Source organism: Eufriesea mexicana, unplaced genomic scaffold (assembly GCF_001483705.2).
Source record: "Eufriesea mexicana isolate 0111107269 unplaced genomic scaffold, ASM148370v2 scaffold2818, whole genome shotgun sequence".
Lineage (NCBI taxonomy): Eukaryota > Metazoa > Arthropoda > Insecta > Hymenoptera > Apidae > Eufriesea > Eufriesea mexicana.
Genome location: NW_016910880.1, coordinates 228,589 through 253,291, shown reverse-complemented (window position 1 = coordinate 253,291; position 24,703 = coordinate 228,589). Strand labels below are relative to the sequence as shown.

The window sequence follows — 24,703 nt, the reverse complement described above, 5'->3', positions numbered from 1 at the left end:
AAAAAAAAAAAAAAAAAAAAAAAAAACGGCAAGAGAGGAGAAAGAGAGAGAGAGAGAGAGAGAGAGGGAAAAAAGAAGGCAAACACGAGCGTCTAGAAAAAATTAAAATGGCCGGAGCGCGGCCACTTAGCGAGTACTCTCGACGTAGTGGACACGTGTCTAAAGCGTGGCTAGAACCTTAACCACGTGTCAATATATCGAGGGACGTTTTGTTTACGAAAGTCATAGACGAGTCGAGACACGTTAAACATTTTTATCCGAGCTTTGGGAAAAAAAAAAAAAAAGGGAAAGAAAAAGTACGCAACGCTTACTACGCCTACCGTATGCACGCGCAGCTATAATGACCGATCGTTTGTATACGTTTCGTTTGGCGTGTAATAGACGCGTGTATACGATTCGTTTCAACGAACGACGCAACGCGCGTACACCGCGGACGTTGGACGAAACGAGGAACGCCGAAGCGAGAAATGGACAAAGAGACGCGGGCAAGAAACAAAAACACCGGGTCGATCGGTTTTTGTTTATTTTGCTCGCGGCGTGGCGATTCGCGAAATCAGTTGCGCGTAAAATCGTGTCCCGCTACCGTCGTACATTACCGTTTACGAAGGTTAGGTCGGGAAAAAGCGGTCACGTGATGCCATCGGCGCACACTTGTTGCGCACGCGAAGAACCACGCCGATAAATAATAGACGCCATGTTTTACTCACCTCGTGGCAGGAAGAAGACGAGAGGAACTGGCGAGATTCGTCCGGTAGGCATCGATCCCCATCGTACGTGCAGATTGCCAGCATCCGACGTAACGTGTTCCTTATCAACGAGCTTTTGCGCGCGCGCAAGCACGCATCCTCGGCGCGTGGGCAGGTCCGAGTAGAGTAGAGAAACCAGTAAAAGAGACTTCCCTCTCTGTCTCGTTCTTCTCTTCCACCGTGGCCACTCCACCGGGATTCTCTTTCTCCGTCCCGTGGTCGGTTACCTTGCCGGTAAAAACAGCACGAGGTGGCCGGTCGCGCGAACACGGGTAGGGGGATAGGCGTGGTTCGATTCTCGTAGGTGCACTCGGAAACGATAGTGTTCGTGCGTCCACCTCGCGCCTACTGAGCTCGGTTAGGCCGACGAGAACACGAAGGGGGGCGAGTCTGGCCGAACGGCGGCGGCCGTGGTGGGGATAGCTGTCACGGGCCGAGCGGTGGGGAGAGAAGGGGAGTTAAGGTTCGCACACACGAAAATCAGTGGGGACGCGGCCTGTGCACGTGTAGAGCGAGAGAGAGGGGCGAAGGGAGTCGAACACGGCCGAAGGTGAAACCCGCGAGCCGTCGTAGTCTCGCAGTCGGCGCGAGACCGCGCTACTGGAAGGGTCGGTGTGTTGTCATATATGCGAATGTATACGCAAAACGCCTCTCTCAGATTCTCTCTTTCCAACCGCACTCGTCTCGCAATCACCTCGCCTCGCACGAGAACACCGACAACGACCACCAACAAAAGCGTCGAACGACAGAAAATACACACACATATAGGAGAATACGCGGGAGGAAAGAAGAGACGAAATTGGCTGCGTGTCGCGAACCACCCCTTCCCGCTCGTCCAGTGACCGCCGAACCAGCGAAACGGTTTTTTTTCTTCGTCTCGTACACCGTTCGTAAACCGCACATCCGAAAGTTTCGAGTACACGCGATCGGATTCGGGGGGCCGTATCGCTGTGTACGACTAACGTTTACGGTTACGGGGTACCGACGACAACGACGCTCGAGCCGGGGGTGTGTGATCTTAGCGAAGAGGAGGACGAGAAGGAAGAAGAGCAAGAAGAAGAAGTAGTACGCGATCGGTCGACGAATACCGACGGACCGAAGAAGTCTGTGATCTCGATGTGCCTGGTTCTATATTATATTTACGAAACGTACCTCGGTTCGTAGGCGTGTTTGTGCGTAGAACTCGCCAACGGAGAACTTGCTGCCGGGGAATAGAAAAGTGCGTTCTCGCACCGAACGCGTGTGTGTTCAACGAGCAAAGGATACGCCGCTCGTCCATGGACCGTCGTCGTCCTCCTCCGATCCTCCTGCAACCGAGGACCGTTCCTTCCACCGTCCGAATCCTACTAGTGCCATTTTCTCCTCTCTGGAAGCAAGGTAAATAAAAGGCGAATGGAAGCAGCGAGAGAGACGGAGTCGTTGGCTAGCCACTACTAGCCGCTGCTAGCCGAAAGATAGCAAGAGGAAAAAGGAAAGATAAGAGGGACGACGGCGTCGGCGTCGACGGCGTGGATCGCGTGTGATACTTGATTTACGATCGATCGTCCGAGGATTATTGGTGTTGATTGTTGTTCGATAGCCGTCTCTATATTATTTTACCACTCCGGGTTGTGTTACCGAGCGCGAAAACGAACTCGTCGCGACGGGGGCCGAACACGATCGTTGCTGTGATAAAACGTACGATATTCGGTTTAAAAGTATACAAAAGTTCAGTGTGCCTGCCTCTGTGACCCGTGACATCGCCACCATCCGTCGGAAGTTACCTCGAAACCGTGGACCGGGCCTCCCTTAAGTGTCGCACGTTGCGAGGAGTTGAATTTTCAGAAGATCGGATGCGCGGCCGCCTCTAACGATCACCGGGTAAGCCATAAAAGGCGAATTTCTTTTACCTCGTTCCGTCGACATCGCGGAACATGTCGCGACTGAGAGATACACGCGTTATCGTCTATCAGTCGAGTGCCCGTGCGACAGGGTTATTCGATCACTGTTAAATCCGTACAACGTAATTATCGATACCGATCGTATTTCCTATCTATCCAATTCCCGCTGAGAGAGGTTCGCGCGTTAACGACTCTTGCCGTTTCATGCTCCCCGACTCGCCGAGGTAAACAATTCGTCGGCCATTTTTAACGAATGCCGTGCGTTTTGCACGCGCATGCGTCGCGTAATTTTTCGTCGCGAACAACCACGCTTTGGCGAAAAATTCGCGTTCGCGCGAGTCGGCAGAGTCGCGGAAAAATCGTTGGCGCGAGTGGTAAAACGATTGGCAAAGTATTCGAGGAGAGGAAGTTTCGCGTAAAAGGGCTGGAAGAGCGACGCGATAGCCAATAATTGATATCAAAGCGGCGCCTTTTCTCACCCTCTCGACGACGTCGACGACAACGACGTCGGGGATGATACGTGTCGGGGGTACATTTATAATCCGTGTCACACAACTCCGCTGTCGTCGTGGTCGTCACGTGCGAGGGCGGTTTAATGCCATGCGTCGAGCTCGTTGGAGCGTCGCGGCGCTAAGCGTCGGAAGTAGAGCGGATGCGCGTGTTACGGCGAACGCGCGTGAACATCTCTTTTCACGCTCGACCTTTTCCGTCCTATAACGTCGCAACGAATTTATAAGCTCGTTTAATTTTATCATCGACAGATCAAACTTCTCGCGGTCTCCGGGCGAGAGCGTTTTTCCTCCGTGAGTTTCCTCGCGTGGCCACGGGACCGACGCCATTCTTCCGCTCCTTTGCTTTTTCTCTATTTTGTTTTCTTTTTTCCATTTTATTTTTCCCCCCTCCTCGCTCCGCCGTCCGCTTGTTTACACCTGTGCACCGGTGTCGGTAAAAACTTTTTTTTGTCGCGGGTGAAGCGTCTTCGGGCGCGCAGCGGCTGGCTGCGTCACGTGCGAGGGTGGCTTAATATCGGAAGTGGAGCGAACACGCGCGTTAGCCCAGCCACGTAGAACGATCTGCTACGACCAATCTCTTTTACGCGTGTCCCTTCACGGCTCGTGACTCCGATGCGCGTGCTAAGCGTGACGCGCGCGCGTGCTAATCCTTTGTGTCGACGATGTTGCCAACGCACCAGCGGCGCGTCCGTTTCGCTGAAAATTCCCAGACCTTCCGAGTGACCCCGACTTTGTTACAATGTACGAAACGCAGAAGCGGAAGGTACAATGTACGATCGTTCCCGGGCATCATTTCCGCCATTGACGCACAGCGGCGGCATTAAACACTCGCCGCGTGAAATTATTCGCGCGCACGACGCCGAGCAGGAGGAAGGCTAATCGTGCGAACCGTAGGCTCTATTGTCTTAATCGGACCTATACGCGACGATAAGCCACCGAGTCAGCGTTCCTCTTTCGGCGGTAGAAAAAGCGAGACGGTGCGAGACGGCGGTGCACCAGGTGTCAGGTGTCACGGCTGTCCGGTTTCGTTTGCAAACACGCCGAACAACAAGAGCGTTTCTCGTCGATCCTTCTCGAGTGCTCTCCTCCTCCAGGTGGTGGTTCCTCCTGCGCTTCTTAAAGCCTCTGCGAGAAAATATTGTTTTTGCTCCTCGACTTCGTCAAACGAGACCCCCCTCTTATTTTCCTTCTTCCTCTGCTTCTTTTTCCCACCCCCTCTGTCCGATCCCAGGATTCGACTCGCGCGAATTCGATGGACCAATGGGTGTGTCCTTTGGCTGGGACCACCAGCACCACCACCACCACCACCACCACCACCATCGCCACCGCCACCGCCACCGTGTGTCACCGTGATCTAGAACCGCGGCGAGCGTACGCGTCACTCGGTTGCCCTGCACGATTGCACAACGCGCAACGTGTTCGGGGCCCGATGACGACGACGACGATGACGATCGCGTTCGAGAGGTCGCCACGGTGGAAAGGATCGCGGAGCGCCGCCCATCGGCCGACTCGCTCGTCATTCGTCGATCCGTATCTACGTGCACGATTTATCGTGCTTTATGCACATATTCGCGCCCGCCGGTCGCTCTCGCTGGCGGTGCAGCGTTGCGCGCCGCGCGCCGCATGCGGGCAGCTGCATCGAGACCAGGGCCGCCCTGCGCATAATGATACATTGCGCCGGACATGAAAGTTATAAGCTTTAATTCGAGGCTCGCGCGATTCGCCGTACGGTGACCGTATATCGATCGCCAATTTGCTATGCAGATCCAAGGCCTTTCGGTGCGCTCCCCGACGCAGCCCCTGCAATCTTCCCTCCCCCTACCCTTCCGCCCTTTCCACCCTTTTCCATCGGACTGGCCGCGCGCGAGGGCCCTCTCGCTCTCGCACCGGGGCGCGCAGTCGCCGCGCAGAAATAGAATAAGCGAGGATTAAAGTACGCGCTATCTCCGCGATAAGATTATACTCCGCAGAGGATCCCAACGACCGCGATTACGCGCCCCGCCCTCCCTCCCCGCTCGCTCCTGCGCCATCCTGCAGGATCGCCATCGCGTTGCTCTCGTCCACCCTCGTCGTCCCACCGTTCTTCTCGACCGAATTCGATCTGGACCTCTGCCGGGGCGCACCGTTCCCCCTCGTCGACGGATCCGAAGGAGGAGCGGGGAACGTCGGGATCCGGGAGAAGACGCCTCTGGGATCGCGCAGGATGCTCGGACGCGAGCAATCTGTGTTGCGGCGCGGCGTCGCAATTAGGGAATCCATTTGGCGTAATTGCGCGAACGAACGGCGATGGCCGGTAGCGAGCCATGGTCGTTCCACGGCTACCGCGCTTAATCAAACGCCCGTAGTCATCCGCTCGAAGCGTTTACCTGTGCCCATAGACCGATATCGAGGGCCGCCATATCTGTTCGCGTTTACAGCCTCCCCGCGGATACGCGAGCTTTCGAGGCGGTACGCCCGATCGTTCTTTCCCATCCGAGTGTGTCGATTCGACGAGATGGGGCCCTGTATCGGGGCCCGATCGCGGTAGCCAATCGTCCGGCGCGCCGCGAAGGACGAACACGATAACAAAGACGACGTTGTCGATCGTCGACGATCGTGATGGCCGCCGATTAACGATTTAACGATCCCCGCTCGGCAGACTGCGGTAAATTGTAGGTATGTTCCGCGAGACTGAACGCCGCGCCTCCGCTCCATCCTTTCCGACTATACGCGAAATTCTCATTCCATCGAGATAATTCGCGAAAATTTCATACGGCTTTTAACGCGAGAATCCGAGTAACTTTCTCGTTCAAAGGAATCCTTTCGGATTCTTCTTCCGTTATGCCGGAATCTCCGTTATTTCCCGCGACCAGGCTGGGACAAAGGGACACGCGTTCCACGATAGATGTTTATCGGCCTAGTGGTGTATAGTGCGTAGGACCGAAATTGTCCACCTGTGACGCAGGTCGAGACAGAGGTACGGATGGGTAACGATAATTAAAGGGGGATAATGAAAATGGACACGTATACGTAATTATATCTATCTCGACGAGGATCGACATAAATTTCGGCGAAAAGCAGCTGCGAGTTTTCGAGGGAAAAATCCGCGGCCAGTGGTTTCGACTGGTTCCTGGTAGCCGCGATGGCGTGTAGCAGAGGACGCGCTCTAGATCGGCAGTGGATATCTAGCCGATCTTTTGTCCTGCCTCGCGAGCTGGTCCGTGGCTCGCGTAATTTCGAACACGGTACGCCCACGGAAATCGGACGACGGCGTCCGTAATGATCGGCCATTATGTTAATCGCGCGCGAGGACAAATCTCGCGCGATGATACACGCGCGGTGAATTGTCACCTGCGTGTACAAAGACTGTGCACGCATCGCGGGCAGAGAGAGAGATATGCGATGCAAATTGCAGGCTGGTCGCGTTCGTAGTTCGCGCTTAGAGCTACGTGGCTATTATGTTGGAAATGTAAACGCCACATAAAGGACACTGCGCATTGTTAGACTAATGGCCTAATGAACCGAACGCAACGTCTTGACGGAAGAAAGGATCGAATGATACGTTTGACCCGCGGTGAAGCGAGGCGGAGCCGGTGGTGAAAAACTCGCCACGAAATTTAGGTTAGAGGTGACTCGCAGTGTCACCAGCCATTTCTTATGCGGCATTTGCCAACGTAAATGTACATATTCGATCATAAACCGCGCGTATAAATACTCCGTACCAGCGTAATTAAATATTTATGTACGGCAGACTCTCGACGCGGCTAGCGTGTACCGCGTTCTAGCAAATCCACGCCAATTTTTCTCCCGTAACGCGCATAATCTAAACTCATTCCACCGATTATGCTACGATACATTTTATTTTTTTACCGAATCAAGCGATATCTTATCGACTATAGTACGCGAGAAATATTTTATTCCATTGAAATCGGATAAAAATTGAATCACGCGAATTACGATTACGGATAACCACGGAGGAAACAATCTCGTGCCCCATTAGAGCGGATTTAAAAGGAGAATCGCGTTACGCGAGATCCTCGTAGGCACTCTTTACGCGAATATTTTTATACACGCTCAACGCGAGGACGCGTGGGTACGGGGGGTAAGGGAGGAGACGAAAAATTTCGAAATATCGACTGGGTGGAGGACGAAATTTAAACACCGCGACGACGACAGTCGGACCAACGTTATAAATAAAACGACACCGCGGGAACGAGCCGGGGAAACAGGTAGAAACACTGGGATCGAAGCGGTGCGTGAATCTTCGTCTATTTAATTCGTCGGCCGGACGATAAAAGATCGGGACGCGGCAGCGCGTGGGTGGCTGGCCATGAAGTTTCCTCATCGACTCGCAGGTGTAACGCTGGTTAACACACGACCGATCCCTTCCGACGATATATTATCCTCCGGTTGTCCCTGGTCGATCTCCAACGAGAATTATGTGGAAAGTACCGCGCGGCTTGCGTAAAAGCGCCTGCCTATTCCTCTCTCGATTTCTGTGTCCTCGAGCCAATGGACTCGCCTCGTTCCGACCGTCGAATTACCGTCCTCGTGAATCTGTCCCGAAAACGCCGCATAAATTCTCCTCCTCTCGGTGTGCTCGAAACCGCGTCAACGTTCACCGTTATGCTAATCCACCTTTCTCCGCGCCGAGACGCGATAGATCTCCTTGCTCCTGCTGCGATCCGCACGGAAATTCGGCGACGAGGCTGCGCGGGCACGTAGGAAGCTTGGTTCGCGATATCGTCGCGCTGTAAAATATCCCTTCGGCGTTATCTGCCCGTTCGGATCTCGCGATTCGCGAGCCGCGTGTGTACCTACGCGTTACCCGGTGTACGCGGACGCGAAAGAGGTGGAGTTTCGAGAAGATGGAAGCGACGATAGCGCGGAGGCAGGAGGATAGAGTTGTTAACCGTAGCGTGAAGCGTTGCACGGGGATCGCGCGGTGTGTTGGTGGTGGCGGTGGTGGTGGTGGTGGTGGTGGGTGAAAGCGAGGGTTGCGCCGTCGGAGAAAAGCTAGAGGGGTTGCTACTGCGGCCTTGACCGTGAATTCACCCCCGGCCAGCAGGTTGGTTGGGTCGTACGGTAGGATGCACACCGCAGGCTATCTCGTCTCGTGCTCTGCTCCGCAAAATCAATATCGCGTCGCACTCTCGTGTCTGTGCCGCTGGAAATTGTGCCAGCCTCCCAACCCCGGATGGCGGACGGATGTCCGTCTGTCTGCTGCGCGTGTTCGAGATTTCGGCCTGGCTTTCACGCGCCGGGGGTCATCGTCGTCGTCGCCGTCGTCGATGATAGTAGTAGTACGTTACCATAGCGAACCGACCAAGCGGTATTTAAACCAAGCGTGTTATTATGCAAATTTTACGGCCAGCGTTGTTTCCAGTTAACGAGTGTCCGCCTTTAACGAGAGCCGTGCGGAGCGTGTCCGTTTAATTAATTGTTCCATCCACGACCCGTTTTCCGTTTCGGTTCGATATTATTATCGGGAATTCCGCTTATCTTTATTCCATCTGCTACTTATCGCCGGGATTAAGATGTCGTTTACGGATCGACGTTACGATTCTGTCGGAGGTAGTTACAAATTCTTATTGCACCGTGGAAACACGATCGCGGGCGAACAGTAGCGGGTCGTATACCCCATTTCGCTGTACGACACACGCTAGCGCCTCGGAACCGTAAACCAGCGCGGCTCAGCCGAGATTTCATTTTCGCCAGAGATTTACGATCGATGTAGATTTCCGTTTTGCAACGTGTCACGCGGTGACGGCCGCTCTCGAGACCGTGTATTACACGGTATAGATCGGTCGGACAGGTCGTTGGAAAGACACGCGGAGGTTCCGTATCGGAGCGGGGCAGAGGACGGGAGGGGAAAATGGGGAAAAAATGGGAAAAAATGGGAACGAACGAAAACCAGGGTATCTATCGTGTACCTTTTGCTCGCGGTACACGGTACAAGCGAGTCGAGCGATAGTCGCTCGTATCCGTCCACGTTTTATGCCCACGGTCTCGTGTAATACTCCCACTAACCCGAGCTGGTTTTAACAGAGTAATTAACGCCCACGCGAGCCCGTTAGCTGCCAAGCGCGATTGACTTTGCTCTCTCGGAACAGGATGATTTGCCTTTGATACGCTGCTTTTTCTCGCCGATCCCTGCCCGATTCGTCCTAGCGCGTCTAACGAGTAAAAACTCTCGATCCGATGAACGAAATTTCGACTCGGGGCTTCGTTGTTCCGTACGAATTACCATTCCACGGCGCTCGGGGATCGATCGCGAAACTTCCGGTCGGTACCGGCTGTGGCACGTTGTCCCGGCGACGCGGTTCTCCCGGAATTCCCGGCTGTTTATATAGGTCAGGAGAGGCGCGTGGCGCCTATGGATCGAGCCTGGAGTTTGAGTTCAAGGTCGCGCATCTCGTTTCAGAGTGTGCGCGCACGGCTGGCACACGTGCGATCCCCGTGCGTGACATCCCTCCGCTCCGCGTGCTCGCGAGTCATCGTGGCACACCACGCTGCGAGTTGCACCCTTGGCGGGCGCGTCGCGTCGCGGCGGCTGGTGAACCGGAAGAGAGGATCGGTGCGTGGGGGAGAAACGAGGGGTAGGAGGCCGGGTCGAAGACGGTGCGCGCGCGATATCGATCGCGTCGAGTTCCTCCTATTCGTTATCGCTAATCGTTCGATCCGAGGTTAATCCTTGGCTGTGTCGAGAGAGTGCGTTCGTCCGGTTATTCCAGCGGCGCTTGTCCCTCTCTTGCGGTTACTCGCTTCCGTAACGACCGCTGAACGATCGCCGGCGCTAGGAAAACGATCATTCTCTATGGTCGAACAGGTAGCTGGGTTGGGCCGGGTCGTTAAGTAGGTGTACATACTTGCCGCAATCGCGAAGTCGCCAAAGAGGCTGGCTACCGGAGTTAACGAGTCCCAGCAATACCTGGACGCTCGTTTCGCCTCGTCTCGTCCTCCTCGTTCCTTCTCCCCCCTCGCGGACCCCCTCTCGCTTTTCCCTCTGCTCCTCTCTCTCTCTCTCTCTCTCTCTCCGTCCAGCCTGCCTCGACCACGCGTGGGCAGATAGATAGATCCAGACTGGATGGAAACGCACGGAGATATAGATAGGCAACCACGCGCGAGCCTTTGGCCGAAAATGAGCAACGACCGGCCTACTACCCCTTCGTGCCCTCGCTTGTGCGTCGCGACGCAGGGGGAGAATGGCGGAGAACGTTATCGACGATCGGATCTCGATACTCTTCTAGTTTCTCGAGGTGTGCTTACACGCGCTCGACGTTCTCTCGGCTCGTGTGTTGGCCAGTGGTTCCCAAAAAGATGGTCGCGGTGTCTGTAACGTGGTATTACATATAGGCGACGCCGTCGATAGACGTTCTTATTGCTGTCCGGTTGATCGGTGGCGACACCTGTCTCCGTGGAAATCCGATAATCGCGAAAAATAGCAATTTTGTGGCGCGGTTGTCAGCTGCGCGCGTATAATTTCTTCGTCTCTCTTTTTCCTCTCTCGTTATAATAAATGACACGCCGGTCGAGTCGGCGGAGTATTTTACGTCGGATTTATCTCGTATCGAGATTACTCGTCCTCGTCGAAAGCGACTCTCCTTCCTCTTCCTTTTTGCTCCTTTCCCCTGTTTTTAATTAATCCTTATCCTCACCTGGCGGACGGAAAAAATTATGCCATTAACTGTCAAGAGTAAATCCGAGTTTCACGTGGCTCAGCTGTATTATAGAGGGCAATCCTCGAAGATTCACTCCGGTACACCTGTTACGAGTGCCGTGGCCTGGACCTCTCCCCGTGGTTTCTCTTTCTCTCCGGCCTCTCTCTCGCCCCTCATTTGTAGGTATCGCGGCCCTCCCACCTCTCCGTTATTTGTTCCTCCAGGTACCCTAACTGCTTATGCTCGGTCTTCTCCTCTCTTCGGGGACCCGCGGCCTCTCGCGCGGTAATAAATTCTCTCCGCTGCTACTTCTTCGCCTTGTTCCTCCTTCTCCTCTCTCTCCTCCTCCACCGCCGCCGCAGCACTGGCCCTCCATATTCTACCGACAGTTTTTCTTCGCCTTATGTTCCGTCTCCGCGACTCTCCATTGTGCTGCACACCGCCTTTAAAAGGTACTTTCATGCGCCTCCGGAGGCTCCAGCGAAAGGGTATCTCCTCCATTCCTCGGCTTTTCTTCTCGTTCCCTTTTATCTCATTTTTCGCTCCCTTCCCTCCGCGTCGTGGAAGGAATATCAGCCATGGAAGGAACGCGAAGGGCGTTCGATTTTGACAGCCAACTGTCAACGGCGATTTACACCGACGCTGAAATTCGACGCAACGCGCGGCCTAAAACGAGACGCTGATTACCGGTATCCGCGACAAATCAACCGATAATTATCGGTTCGATACGAGATCCCCGTTATCGATAACGCGCGATAGAATGCCGTTAAATATCGGCACCGGGAGAAAATAATCGGCACTCGACTCTAATCAGCTCGTTCCACCGTGCGTTCCGATAAGAATTTATTAACGCTCTGCTTTTCCTCCTCTCTCTTCGCGATCTTCGTCCACCCCCGTCGCTTCTCGCGAGAATAACCCTCGGGGTGGCGCCCCCGCGCTACCATCGTCCATCATCGATCCTGAATTTCCCGATCATCCGCGTGATGAATGAAACGGGAACGAGCCTTAAAGAACCAACGACTGTCGAACGGTTGATTAAGACTGCTCGTAGCCGCGTTAATGACGCCGATTGCAACCGGTTATTATATAAAAGCTGCTCCAATGAACTTTCGTTTTGCAATCGCGAATTCGCCTGCCGAATTATTCGAATCGGCTCGCCCGTTCAGCCGATTCTCGCGCTTCGATTCCCGTCGGACTTTACCGATCTCTATCTACCGACATGTTCGAGGAAACTTCCGATTTTTCCATGTCCAGGCATTAATCGCGGTATTTAAAACGAGACGGGGTAAAAACCGGAGTCCATTTCGTTCGCACTTTAGTACCAGTCGATCACTTTTATCGATTCCTTCGAGTATCGTGGAAGATAGGAATTAGCGGAGCAAATTTCGGAATTTGTCGAGGTGTCGGGTAATTATTGCAACCACGCGCCATTTTACAGGTGTAATTGGCATTGATCTTAGGCACACGTGGCGTTCGAATGCATAGATAGATTTCGCGAGCCGATCTATTAAGGGGTTATAACGCAAAGAAATAGTAGGTGGAAAAGCTGTATAGACGTTTATTAAACGGGCGAACGTTTCCAGAAAACGGGGGGCAGAAGACAAAATGCAGGGGAAGGGGTCGTCCCCGCATCCCTAGGATGTAGAGTTTATTTTAGTATTTACTTTTCTTACTATAACACGATCGATTGGCAATCAGAAGATTATTCGATTCTTTGCTAAAGAGGGGTACGAGTTGAAAAATTTTCTGCTCTAAGGCTGATGATATTTTCTGCGAACTAAATAAGAAATCGTATAATAATTAACACCTGGAATTATTTAATTTCGATACCTCGCACGCTGTTACATTGTTTTAAATTTGATATATTAATTAATATCGAACTTTGAAATTTTATCGAATGGTGACTGAAAGACGCCTCTCGAGTGCAAAGGGTTAATACATTGCGTACGGGTGACGAGATATCTCGTCTTCATTCTTTCTTCGACTCAATCGATGATTTAACCCTCTCGGTACGAGCATCGGATATATCCGACATCCATCTATGTAGGATTTTATATAAATATCTTGTAATATCGAAGCTACAAACGATAATTGTTGAAAAGTGTTATTAAGCACAATTCTTATCTAACGCTTACGAAAATCTTCATACAAAAGAATACTGAGCATGCGTTATGTGCGCATTTTCGGCGTGGTACCCCATATAGCGAGAGTGTCACGGCGGGCAGCGTGCTCCTACTGAAAGGGTTAAGGAATTGAAAACAGATTTTCTTGTTACGTTACCAGAGAAACGAAGTCTAGCGTATTCTGCTAACAAATGGTTAGCGAAAAAGATACCAAATACGAATTAAAGCGTTTCTGGATCGTTGCAGAAGGTGGAGGCCCTGGAAGCGAGCAGAGGGCCGGTACGCAATGCGTTAGGCTTGGGGTCTGATGGGCGTCGCGACGCGGGACCGCGGTGTTCCCGCGCGGATTTTTAAACCGCTCGCGTGACCGACAGCCATCGCCCTCGCCGGTTACCCGACGATCTCGCGAAATTGTTTCTCGATACGCGCATCGTTACGTCGAAAGAAAGCACCGTTCGATACAGAGAACGAGCGTTCATTACGGTTACTTACTACTTCCTTTATAGCAGGTTCGCGCGTAAACCCGCGTGTAATCCTCCGTTTCTCTCTTTCCCCGTTTTTGCTGGAATTTCGATTCAGAGCGGGCAGCAAAAAGCGCTCGGCAGCGTTACACTTAACGCGGTTCCAGCGTTTCGCTAATTACATACGCTTCTTACGAGCGGGCATCCGATCCGCGCTTTTTTTTCCACCAATCGTTTCAAAGCAAACATTAATATCCGCGAACGTATCGCGCGCTGCGGGAAAACCGCGGCGCGGAGAGGAGAGGAGAGGAGAGGAGAGGAAGACAAAAATTGCCGCGAGCCGATAGCGCGTGGATCCCGAACGCTCTCTACCGGTCGCGATTAATTTTAATTGGCTCGGTCGCGTCTCGTCGCCGCGGGCTCCTTTTTCGCCATCCCGAGCATCCTGTTCTCCGATAGGTGTGCAGCCTTATCGATCGTGATTTACGCCCGGCTATCCCCCCTGTAATCGGATCTGCATACGTAAACCCGTGCACGCCCGATCGTCCGGATTATCCGCGTAAGCGCGATGGATAGCGCTCGCGCGCTTTTCGTCACCTTTCCACGCTCCTCGCGATATCTCGTCGCGATATCGAGCCTCCTCCTCATTTTCCATCGAGATCTAACACGCGTCTCTCGAGCCCGTCGCTCCGTTTACCGCGCTTTTTCTCCGCTCCTACTCGTTCCTTCGCGCCTGGTGCATCCTCGCGAAATAAGAAAAGTCACGTCGTCGCTCGGCTTTCTCGCTCGGGACTTTGCCCTTTGCAACGATTGGCCCGTTGCATTACGTCATCTCGGCTACCTGCAGTCTTGAAGGGAACGGGAAGGTAAGGGAAAAGAGGGAAAAAAGAACTCACCGCCTCGGGTCCGATGCAAACGAGCGAAGTAGGTCGTCTTCCTAAAGTCTCGTCGTCATCGGAATCCTGGGAGACCCTTCTTCCATTAGGGGTTCTCAATCTGATTCGTCTACGTACACCGTCGACGATCGTTCCTCGATCAACTTGTCTCTGAAACAGAAAGAAAAACGAAAAATTAATATCTGCTCTGATTTTTCGTTGCTCCGGGACAACTAGGAAGTGGGTATTTTTTCGAGCCTCCGGATGCCTCTCGACCACGTCCTCCCCCGATAAGGATGCCTTACGCTCGGTATTAGGCGTAATCTCCAAGGGAAGCGGCTAACCAGACACGGAAATAGGTCGGCGCGCGGCAGCCGCGGATCGTTGCCGTGGGTGCGTGGGTTCCTCCGCTCTATCGCGAGTTTCCGACCAACTTTCGCTCCGATCCCGATCCAAGTGTCTCGATACGCACAGTTCCGCGTGAGAACCGCCGAGTTTTCGATTCAGGCGCGCGCGCCCCGTGGAACCCTTCGGGTCGCTAATTACGCGAGAGTTCTAGGCAGAGTCGCGCGCTATCGTCTGTTCTCCGCAGAGGCACTACCTTTCAATCCGAGCCCCCGGCCCCCTCCGTCCGCCCTCGCTGGCCGTCTCCTCTACCTTTCGAATTCCTAAATTCCTGGACTCTCGGTTTACGACGAAAGTCCATCTAGGAGGTCGGAGGCGGCTTGTCCCGTTCGTTATTGGCAGATAAGCGGCTCCCCTCGGTCGACGCTGCGCGAACGGCAGCCGAAAGGGAGCTTTCGTACGGCTCTATACCGATCGGCGGCTCCCTCTGTCCCTCTGCTGCGTTATTTACCCGCAATACGCCGGTCGGCGCCGGTAACAAAGCGCAATTACGCTCGCGGCGTCTCCGTTTCGTCCTTCCAAGCGAACGCTTCCGGATTCGCTTATAGAATGCGGGGGAAGATTTATTCCTGCCGCATTCTTCGCGGCGACGCAACGAGCCCGCTGGCCACGCTGCTAGCCAGTTGGTCGATGTACCTGTTCCCGGTTTAATGGATTCATTTTGACGCTTTTACGATTCGCTGGGAGGTCGATGTCTCCACTCGAAAATAGACGGTCATTCGGGACATTGTTACTTACTCTCCGCAGGCGACGAGGGGCGGCAGGGGCACCGGGAGGCGGCGACGAGCCGAGGAAAAAGAGAGAAAGCCCAGGCCGAGCGTATGGAGTGGCAGTGAGTGATTTAGAAAGCTACGCGTCCGCCAACGCGCGAAATCGCGCGAATACGCGCTCGATCCCCGCAGATAAAGCTCTCTCTCTCTCTCTCTCGACCTACGCGTCCTGTCCGCTCGTCGCGTCGGGGCCAGAGGGCCTGCCGAAAACGTCCTCACCCTCCGCCCCCGGGCCCCTGCCCCCCGCGACTCCGGGTACAAGCATTCCTCGATTATCTCGATACCAGCCCCGATGGGCACATCGTCACGTATCGCGTCGCTTATCTGATTTTAATTTCAATCGCGACCGAGCCGCGCTCCGCCCGTATCTGATCTAGCGAGCTTCGCAAAGCCGGCGCGGGGTCTGTTGATACTTTGTCGCACAGACGATCGAGTACTTTCGAATCACCGTTATCTTATCGTCGCCTCACGCTAGATGCCGTGCCTCGTTATCTCCAGCGCCAAAATTCTGGCAGACGTAGGTGGGACACATATACGAGGTACCCTAATATCGACTGTGTCTGAAATCCTCGCGGAATGTACCGCGTAGGACTCGGGTGCTTGCGCCAGAGGCGGAATAGAGACGAGGGGGACACACCGATTGCGCTCTTAATTTAAAGTTTATGCCTCTGACGTGGTAAGTCCTTATCCTTATCCTTATCTGGTATTAAACGATCGACACTGATTCTACGCGTGCTTTATCTATTTAAGTCTCGAGTATCCCAGGTGTTTGCGTTAAAATTCGCGCGATCTACCTGCACGATTACGGTTGAAAAATCTCCTAATCCGTTTCGTTGAAAACGCATGGAATTCCGAATAGAACACGCGTGATTCGTTAATCCCACGAGACGAGGTTCGGAAAATTTACGAACCTGACGCGAGCGTCGGGATAATTGCTCGCGATGATCAGCCGTAAACAATGTCGAGCTAGGAACGCGTGGTCGAGGGTTAGGATCTAAGCTACAGTCCTCAACCCTCGGCGATCGTGTTTTTTCGCCGCTCGTGTGCGTTTATTTCTGCCAATTTAGCGAGCCAGCGAGCGGAGGCAGGAATTCCTCGAGGAGACGAGCGAGACGTCGCGTGGGGCCACCATTACGTGGCCCCGTGGAACAGCCGTAATATCGCGCGATACCGCCGCGGATGCCTATAACGCAATAATGTGCCGACTTTATGCGACGATTATCGCAACGGCTCATGGGTGCAGAAAGACGGCGAAACCGGCGAGATCCCATTAACCGGCTACGGTGGGCGCCCCAGCGTGTGGCACCTGTCCGGAATTGCGTGCGTCTCCAGCGGGCCCTGTCCGTTCTCCGACCTCCACGCGCTGTTTTAGAAGCTCGATCCTTCCTCCCTGGCTTGCCAGACATCTCGCTGCTGGTAACGATGCTCCATGAGTAAGTTCCGCAAGGAGTCGTCAACGTGTGGAAGCTCGTTGACCGCGTCTAGCGACCTGTTTCCTGTCACGCGGCTCTTCTGACTTGTTGGGGTACCTGGTATTGCAATTTTTGGGTAGGTTTCCGATTGGTTCAGGTGTATTTCACTCGTACCATACCGTTTCCAAGATTTATGTAGTAACAAAGTTCCTGTCATGTGCTGTATCTTCCTACAAACGCTATTTTAACTTGTTAGGGTACCTGGTATTCCAACTTTTGGGTAGGTTTCCAATTGGTCTAGGTGTATTTGACTCGTACCATACCATTTCCAAGATTTATGTAGTAACAAAGTTCCTGTCACGTGCTATGTCTTTGAACGAACGCTCTTCTATTCTGTCAGGGTACCTGGTATTGCAATTTTTGGGTAGGTTTCCAATTGGTCCTCGTGCTATGTCTTTTAACGAACGCTCTTCTATTCTGTCAGGGTACCTGGTATTGCAATTTTTGGCTAAGTTCGATTGCTCCAGGTGTATTTGACTCTTACCATACGGTTCCTATGATTTATCCAGGAACGCGATTCCTGTCATATGCTATGTCAGCCAATGGACGTTCTTTTAACTTGTTAGGGTACCTAATATTGCAATCTTTAGCTCGGTTCTCCAATTGGTCCAGGTGTATTTGACTCGTACCATACCATTTCCAAGATTTATGTAGTAACAAAGTTCCTGTCACGTGCTATGTCTTTGAACGAACGCTCTTCTATTCTGTCAGGGTACCTGGTATTGCATTTCTGGCTAAGTTCTCCAATTGATCCGAGAGTACTTGACTCGTATAGTGCAATACAGTACACGTTCCAGTGCTATTTATCCAGTAACTCGTATTTATTTGTCACTTCCTTGAATGTCAAGCATGGAGTTCCAGAGTGCCAGTTCCCTAATAGATAATGATACTCGAAAAGTTTCGCAAACGGGAGGAAACCTCAGCGGAAACGGAATTTTTATGGAAAATAAGCGTGTCCTTGGGCCTCGACCGCAGTGATAAAACCCGGTGAGACCGAGAGGACGGGGGGTAGGCAGGAGCAGCGACGTCGGAGATCCGTTATCCCTATTTTTCGCGGTACAGGACACCGCCGATAACGCGGATCGACCCCGAACGCGATCGGGCATAACAAAGCGATAATTACCGTGGCCGATAAGAGCACCGCGACGGTAATTGACCGAGGCATCCCGTCGTGTAACGGCGCAACAAACTTATTGTGCTCGGGCCACGCGGTGCCACTTTAATTCCGCGAGATATTCATCCGCAGGGCTGGCTATAGGCGCGTAGCAACGGGTCTAATGAGACGGTACGCTGTTTAATCTGTCGCGGGTGAGAAGTCGCCCCTAAGTCGAATTCTCCCTTTATCCTCCCTTTCCTCGGGATCAACGAAGCCTCTGAGATGCACGCGGGATGAAAACTCGCGATTTTCCAGCGAAAATTAGGATCTCGAACGTAACTGGGAGGTAACATGGAAGAACGGTAACCTGTCTTCTCTAAGAAGAGGGATAGTAAAATTTAACCCTTCCTTTCAATACCTCGAGGCTAAACTACTTGCGGTGGCAAGAAATTCACAGACGTCTGTGCCAGAACGGTGCAGTGTTTCTGTAACCATTGCCTAACGACGTGTGTACCACGTCGTTGGCGATTCTGTGACAAAAGCATTACGACGTGCGTGACACGTCTTTCCAGCGCAAGTGGTTAAATAACAAATAGAGACAATAATCAGACGAAAATCGTGAAATCGTGAAATATCGAATCGAAATACAGGTGATTTTCCATTTCTATTTTAGCGCGAGTGTCACCGAACTTTGAATTCCTGTATCTGTAGACCGAGAAGATTCTCGAGTACAAAAGGTTAATTATCCGAGTGCTTGGTATAGATTTTTGGGACGAATCGATATCGAATCGAGCTTCCGAACATTTCCGGAGTATATCTAATTCGAGAAACTGGTCTGTCGGTCATACGTCACGTTGTCGTTGAAGAGCTGAGGTTATTTTTACACACCCTATCTCCGAGCTTTTTCACCGAATTTGGAAATATATAGTTACACGTAAATTCCAATTTTTTGGGTAACAGTTAATCAACGAGCATAAGTGCTATCATTTTGGAACGCGTGCACAGATCGAGATCGCGCCGCGTAACAGGAGGAGAGGATTATCACCGGTTTATCCGATAATTAGTCGCGGCATTTAGCTCGGCGATTCGATGGCTGGTGGAGCGTGCTCGACGGCAGGAGAAATTTTAAAAATACACGGACTCCCTGATGAATATCGTGGCGTAAAGTAATAACGAAGTTCGCGACAGCCGCGCGGGTTAAAAATAATGCTCGGTACCGAGGACCGATCGATGCCAGCGTGTTCTCCGTGCTGCGAGATCGGTCTGACCGGGAAAACGAACAAAAATCGTCGGACCTCCCGACGTGTAATTAAAACGCGTTAATTCGAGTCAATTAAACCGGACGCTTACGAAATCACGGCTGCCGTAGCGCGCTGCCGATATTCTTAATTACCTACGCCCACGAGCGCGCTTCTTCTTCCACCGCGCTTCTTTTAGCCGCCGCGACGCGACCGGAAAGTCGATCGCGATAATTAAGCGTCGTCCGGTACCGGTTATCGCTACTGAATCCTCCGTGGCGAGCATCGCCAGACGTCCATGGAAATTTCTTTCCCGAATCCCCTCGCGACTCTTATCTTTCCTAACCACCTGCTTATTTTCTCTCTCCCGTTACCGGTGTATACAGGAAGATCACGCTATACCGATCTTTTGAGGCGAGCATCGCACGACGTTCATGGAAACTGCTTCATGGAATCCCATCGCGATTTTCGTATTTCCTAACAATCTTTATTTTCTCTCTCCTCTTTCCGGTACATATAAGAAGTGGGCACAATACCGATTTGTTTGACGTTTGACGTTGTATTCTGGACTCCGGGACCTATGGAGTTTGAGTTTCGAGGAAAAGATTCGCGTAATGATATTTGTTTCACTGTGATGCTATTTACCGATATTTGATAGCTCTTGGTGAGCTTGATACCGATCTACTGGAAATTGAATTAAATTCATCGTTCAGTGGATTAACCTTTTGCACTCGACGACTTTTTCGTTACAGAAGAATAGCAATTCGAAGACTTGCTGTCATAGAGTCGAGGATATTTTTAAAATGGTACATGAGAAATCATATGCAAGTTAGGACGTAGAATTATTTTTCTTCGATATTCCACGCGTCGTTAGGAAATTTTAAATTTGATATATTAATTAACGTCGATCTTTAGAATCTGATTAAACGGTGACAGAGAGTGACCTCCCGAGTGCAAAGGGTTAACTTTCGTGAGTACGGTATGTGGGACAATGCTCTAACGTATGAATTCGATAGTAATGGTACGATGGTAATTCGAGGGTCTCCGGAAATCGGCTAGCTGACGAGGTGAATGGGAAGCCGATCTTGCAACCGATATGGAGGATAAACGCTTGGAGCTGTTGCAAGGAAAACGTCCTTGGTAATTTATCTTATCGGCGTGTAGAAAACACGGCGTATCGTTCCGAAACGTTAACCGATGTTCTGGCATCGAACCGGCAAAAGGGTATCGTCCTGCGTAAAGGAAGCACCATTACGGTAATTTCTCGGCTCGTTTTTTCCGGCGCAGCGTCGAAACGACAATCGGCCGTGTTCGGGTAGCTGTGCAGCCGCGAAACGCGTCGTCCAAAGCGAGATCCGCTTCTGTATCTCGATTTGCGGTTTTTCCGTCGGCCTGAAAGCCAGAGGAAGAGGCTTGTTCCATTGATTTTTATCGTAGCAAAAATTTCGCGCGCCGCGGCGTACCGCGGTCGATCGCGTTTTTCCCGTTAACATTGTAACGCCGCGTCCCGAGCGTCTCGGGCGTCTCGCTGGCGCGGCCCAGAATTCCGTGCCGCCTCTCCCGAGTTGGCCAACCGATCCTTGACGGGGAATCGCGGGTATTCGATTCCTCCGTTCTTGCACGACCTTTTTTCCTTCCTCTCTTCGGTTCGTCGTTGCAGCGCGGCGGCCGGTGTACACCGTACCCGGCCACGAAAGGAAACCACGCGAAACGCTTTTATTGCGGCAATCAAACCGCGTTTCTTCGCGCGGAAACTTACAGGGCAGCGCACGAAAACCGATCGAGCACAGGGATTAATCCGTCGCGCGATAAAGCCGTGAAACGAAGCCGATCCTCGCCACGAGGGGGGCCCCCGGGGCGAGGCCGCGGGACCCAACGCGCGAGCGATACGCCAGAGTATGCCTGTGACTGGCATAAATCGCTCTACGTCGAGACGACGACGTCCGTCGCGGATTCTTCTTCCCTCGTTGCTACGCGCGCCACTACGTGATTTTCTGACATTCCTTTCCCATTCACCTATGCCAGATGCGATCCTAGCCAAGCGTTTAATCGTTCCGCGTGGTGAGTCGCGCTGAGCAACGACCGGAAAAGGCGCTCGTGGGCGGAGAAGGAACTTTAATCGCGAATTTTCTTTCCTACGGCTACTCCCGATCGGCCGCGTCCTCTTCGTCTCTTTTTCCGCTGCTCGGTAACCGGGCACGAGCAACTCGCTTTCCTGCTTTTCGCCAAACGTTCCGTTACAAAATCACCGCCTTCTCTCTCGCTGTATCGCGTAGAAATTACTCCACGGAATCATTTCCTGCGCCATTGCGTTCTTATAAATTTCGTGTCCATCGTCGAAAATTGTCACCTGTTTTCCAGGATTATACTCGATGACCACTAGAGTTACTCGTAATCCTCCGTTGCCCGCAAAGTCTATTTTAATAACACCGGGCGTCACCGGAGAAATGCGTATCCACTTTCACCACGAACCAATTAATCACGAAGCTTGTCAGCCACCTATTTCGATCGATCGTGGCGCTATCTTCCAGTCCGCGAAAAACGCAGGACAGGGTGTAGGATGCAGTATCCGTACGCATCCCGGATGCGTGCATAGGCGTATAGGCGGAGACGCGTTTAGCGAGGGCGAAAAAATGGTGGAAACGCGTTCGTAACGAGGTGCGGTGGCGCTGCCGTAGCACGCTGCTCCCGGCGTGGCACATACAATCGTACGAAGGATTACTTAGCGCGGTAATGACGATCGGTCGGCAGATGGCGGCCACGATAAAAACTCGCCTTACCGCGGCCCTGTACTCGCCATATAATACCTTCTCCGTCCGTCCATCCATCCTTACGTGTCTTCCTCTCCGGCCCCCGCCTCCGTCGCGCTCTTTGTCCTCCTCTGCTCCTCGTCGCTCCCTCGCTCGCCACCGTTTGTCTTTTTAACGGAGAGGGGCCTCTCCGCTCAGGCCTGGGTCCCTTCATTTATCATGTTCCAATAATTCCGCCGGTAATAAAATTGATTTGTTCGTGCGCAACGATCCTTCTTCTCTAACGGTACCCGACCGGGAGCGCCGCCACGGGCGCGGACCACGCCGATATTCGGCTGAATTCGGATGAAATCGGTTGCCGTCGAACACTCATGGAGGAAATATTCGACACACGATCGGGACACGACGACGGCGTCGAAATCACCGGTTCCCCAGCGTCTCGCGCGCAAGTGGCACGTGAAATCGGCGCACGGTTGGAGGACCCCCTCGCGCGAGAGGCGAACCGATTTCGTCGGGATTTTTTATCGCGTCGTCTGGCGCCAGGTAATCGTTAACTACTCCTTCGTCTTTCGCGGTAATTTCCTGCGTCGCGCGTTACTCCACTCTCCGGATAATTCGACCAGATCGGTTTTTGTCCTGCCCTTCCTCGTCCCTTTCTTCCTCCGCCCTTGCTGACGCTTCGTCTAGTCATCGCGCCGCATAGGTGGCGCGACCGTCGCGACCACGCGTGGATCCACGGTGTCGTCGCTTTCACGGAGATACAGGGTACGCCGGGGACCAGACCGTGGACACCCACGCCGCTTGTATTGAATGTCGAGCGGGGATTATCCCGTATTGATTTACGTGTTCTCGATCGTGTTCGCGCTCGTAGCTCGATTCGATACTCCGACGCGTGCGTGTATCGGATGTAGCCGGAAAAATTAGCTTCTTCTACGCGTCTTCGACGTGCTTAGATCGCTCTCCCAATCACGCGACGCAAATCTTGCAGCTAGATATCGAGTCACCAGAGTTACCTTTTACCCACACCGGTTCGACGAATGGTCTCGGTCTCGGGCTTCCTGTTTCGACGTAACCTCCGCATCCTCGTCCCTCGCGTTTCCCCTTCCGTTCTCGTACGGAATTATTAATCTCGGCGTGCGAGAAAAAACAGCGGAGGAGCGATTTTTCTCTCCCTCTCTCCCTCTCTCCGTAATGACGGAAGGTTTTCTAGACTAGGAGGGCCGGTAATGGCCGGGAAGGCGTTTCCGGTCGAGTGGCGGCGGCGCGAACACCTGGACGTGTCGGGAGCCGGTGGTCGCGGGTGAAAAACCGCGCTGGAAACCGGGGAGGAAAGATGGATGCGTCGATGGGAAGGGGGATACACTCGGACGCGGCGAATGACTCGGCCCGATCCGATATCTAGATACGGTGATATCGCTCGGAGGAAGTTTGAAAATCCGCGGGTACGCTGCTCGTCGGTCGAGCTATATAATTTCAAAAGGCTCTTTCGATGTCTGCCGGTGATTTATGTAGGACGCGTCGCGTGTTGCGGTGCGCGCACAGAAACCGTGTTGCAGTGGACGAGCACGGCCCAGCTACGCTCCTCGCCGATTCCGCCGCGGATAATCCTATAAACTCTGGTATATTTCACGTTTACGGTCCCCGCTGCCGTTCCCGACACTTCGTTGCGTTTTAACGCATCGACAAATATTTATCGTGCCATTCAACGCTTTTTTTTCCCCACCCTTTCCCCCACTCTCCGCGTTTTTCCCGCCGCGGCGTCGCGAGTAAATCATAGCTGCGGCGTCGTCGATTAGCATAAACGCGAAAAAGTCTCTGGATTCATCTCGGTTTAACCGAGGACTGTTGCCGATTCTCGCCTAGCACGGAGACACGTCGCGTTACCGCTTATCCTTTTGCTCGTGCTCGTCGCGTATAATTCAGCCTCGAATTCCTCGATCGGCCGCGCAGCTAACTATCCGTTCATTGATTGATTCTTCGCTGCCTCTGACGACTTAAATGGTCGAACCAGCGGTTACCAGGTACGCGAATTTCCTCGGTTTCCCGGATACCGGTTGCCAGCAGCCCGATACCCGTAAGTAGACGTTGCAACGTTTCACGGATCGCGATAATCGGCGGGAGAACAGGTTGCGGTTCTCCCGACGCTGAATCTCGTGGAAAGCGTGGTTCGTTAAACGAACTGTTGCCACGCTCGCCTTGTTACTCCACCCTGGCAGTGCGTCTTATGGAAACGTTTGCTCCCGTGGAATTTCGCGATGCGCGGGTTACAGGACTGTTATTTGCATGACGGACGGCCGCGAGGTGGGCGGGGATGGCCGGGGTGAACCAGTCGTGGAAATCGGTCGCGTTTCGACCGCGAGCAAAACGTCCGGTTATTAGCTCGGCTATTGGTATTCACGACTCGGAGGATGTTCCCCATTTGTATATAGTCCTCGCTAATAGCCCGAGCATCGATTATCGTTCGCGGCTGACGTTCGCTCGCGTCGTTCCTCGTTGTCGGTAGTCACGCAGAAATATCGGTTTCCACGATTGTCCTCATAACTCTCCGCGCTCCTTCGCTCTCGCGTTTTCGCGTTTCGCGCGTTTCACGATAAGCGAGCTGATCGCGAGAAGCAGGTGACGAGACAACGGGAAGTCGGGAACGCGACGAAGGTGACGTCGAAAAACGATGATTCGACTGTTCCATCGACGGCTGACTCCGTGCCCGATACGCGGGAATTCGACGATAACGAGGA

At 52.9% G+C, this 24,703-nt stretch overlaps 1 protein-coding gene across 1 annotated transcript in view; it reads left to right on the top strand.

Annotated features, from left to right (window-relative positions):
- Positions 1–24,703, top strand: part of klu (zinc finger protein klumpfuss) — a 198,076-nt gene that overhangs the window by 156,188 nt on the left and 17,185 nt on the right. The window contains 1 exon segment of the mRNA XM_017904162.1: positions 2,506–2,606. Within this exon segment, the coding sequence (XP_017759651.1) occupies positions 2,506–2,606 (101 nt within the window).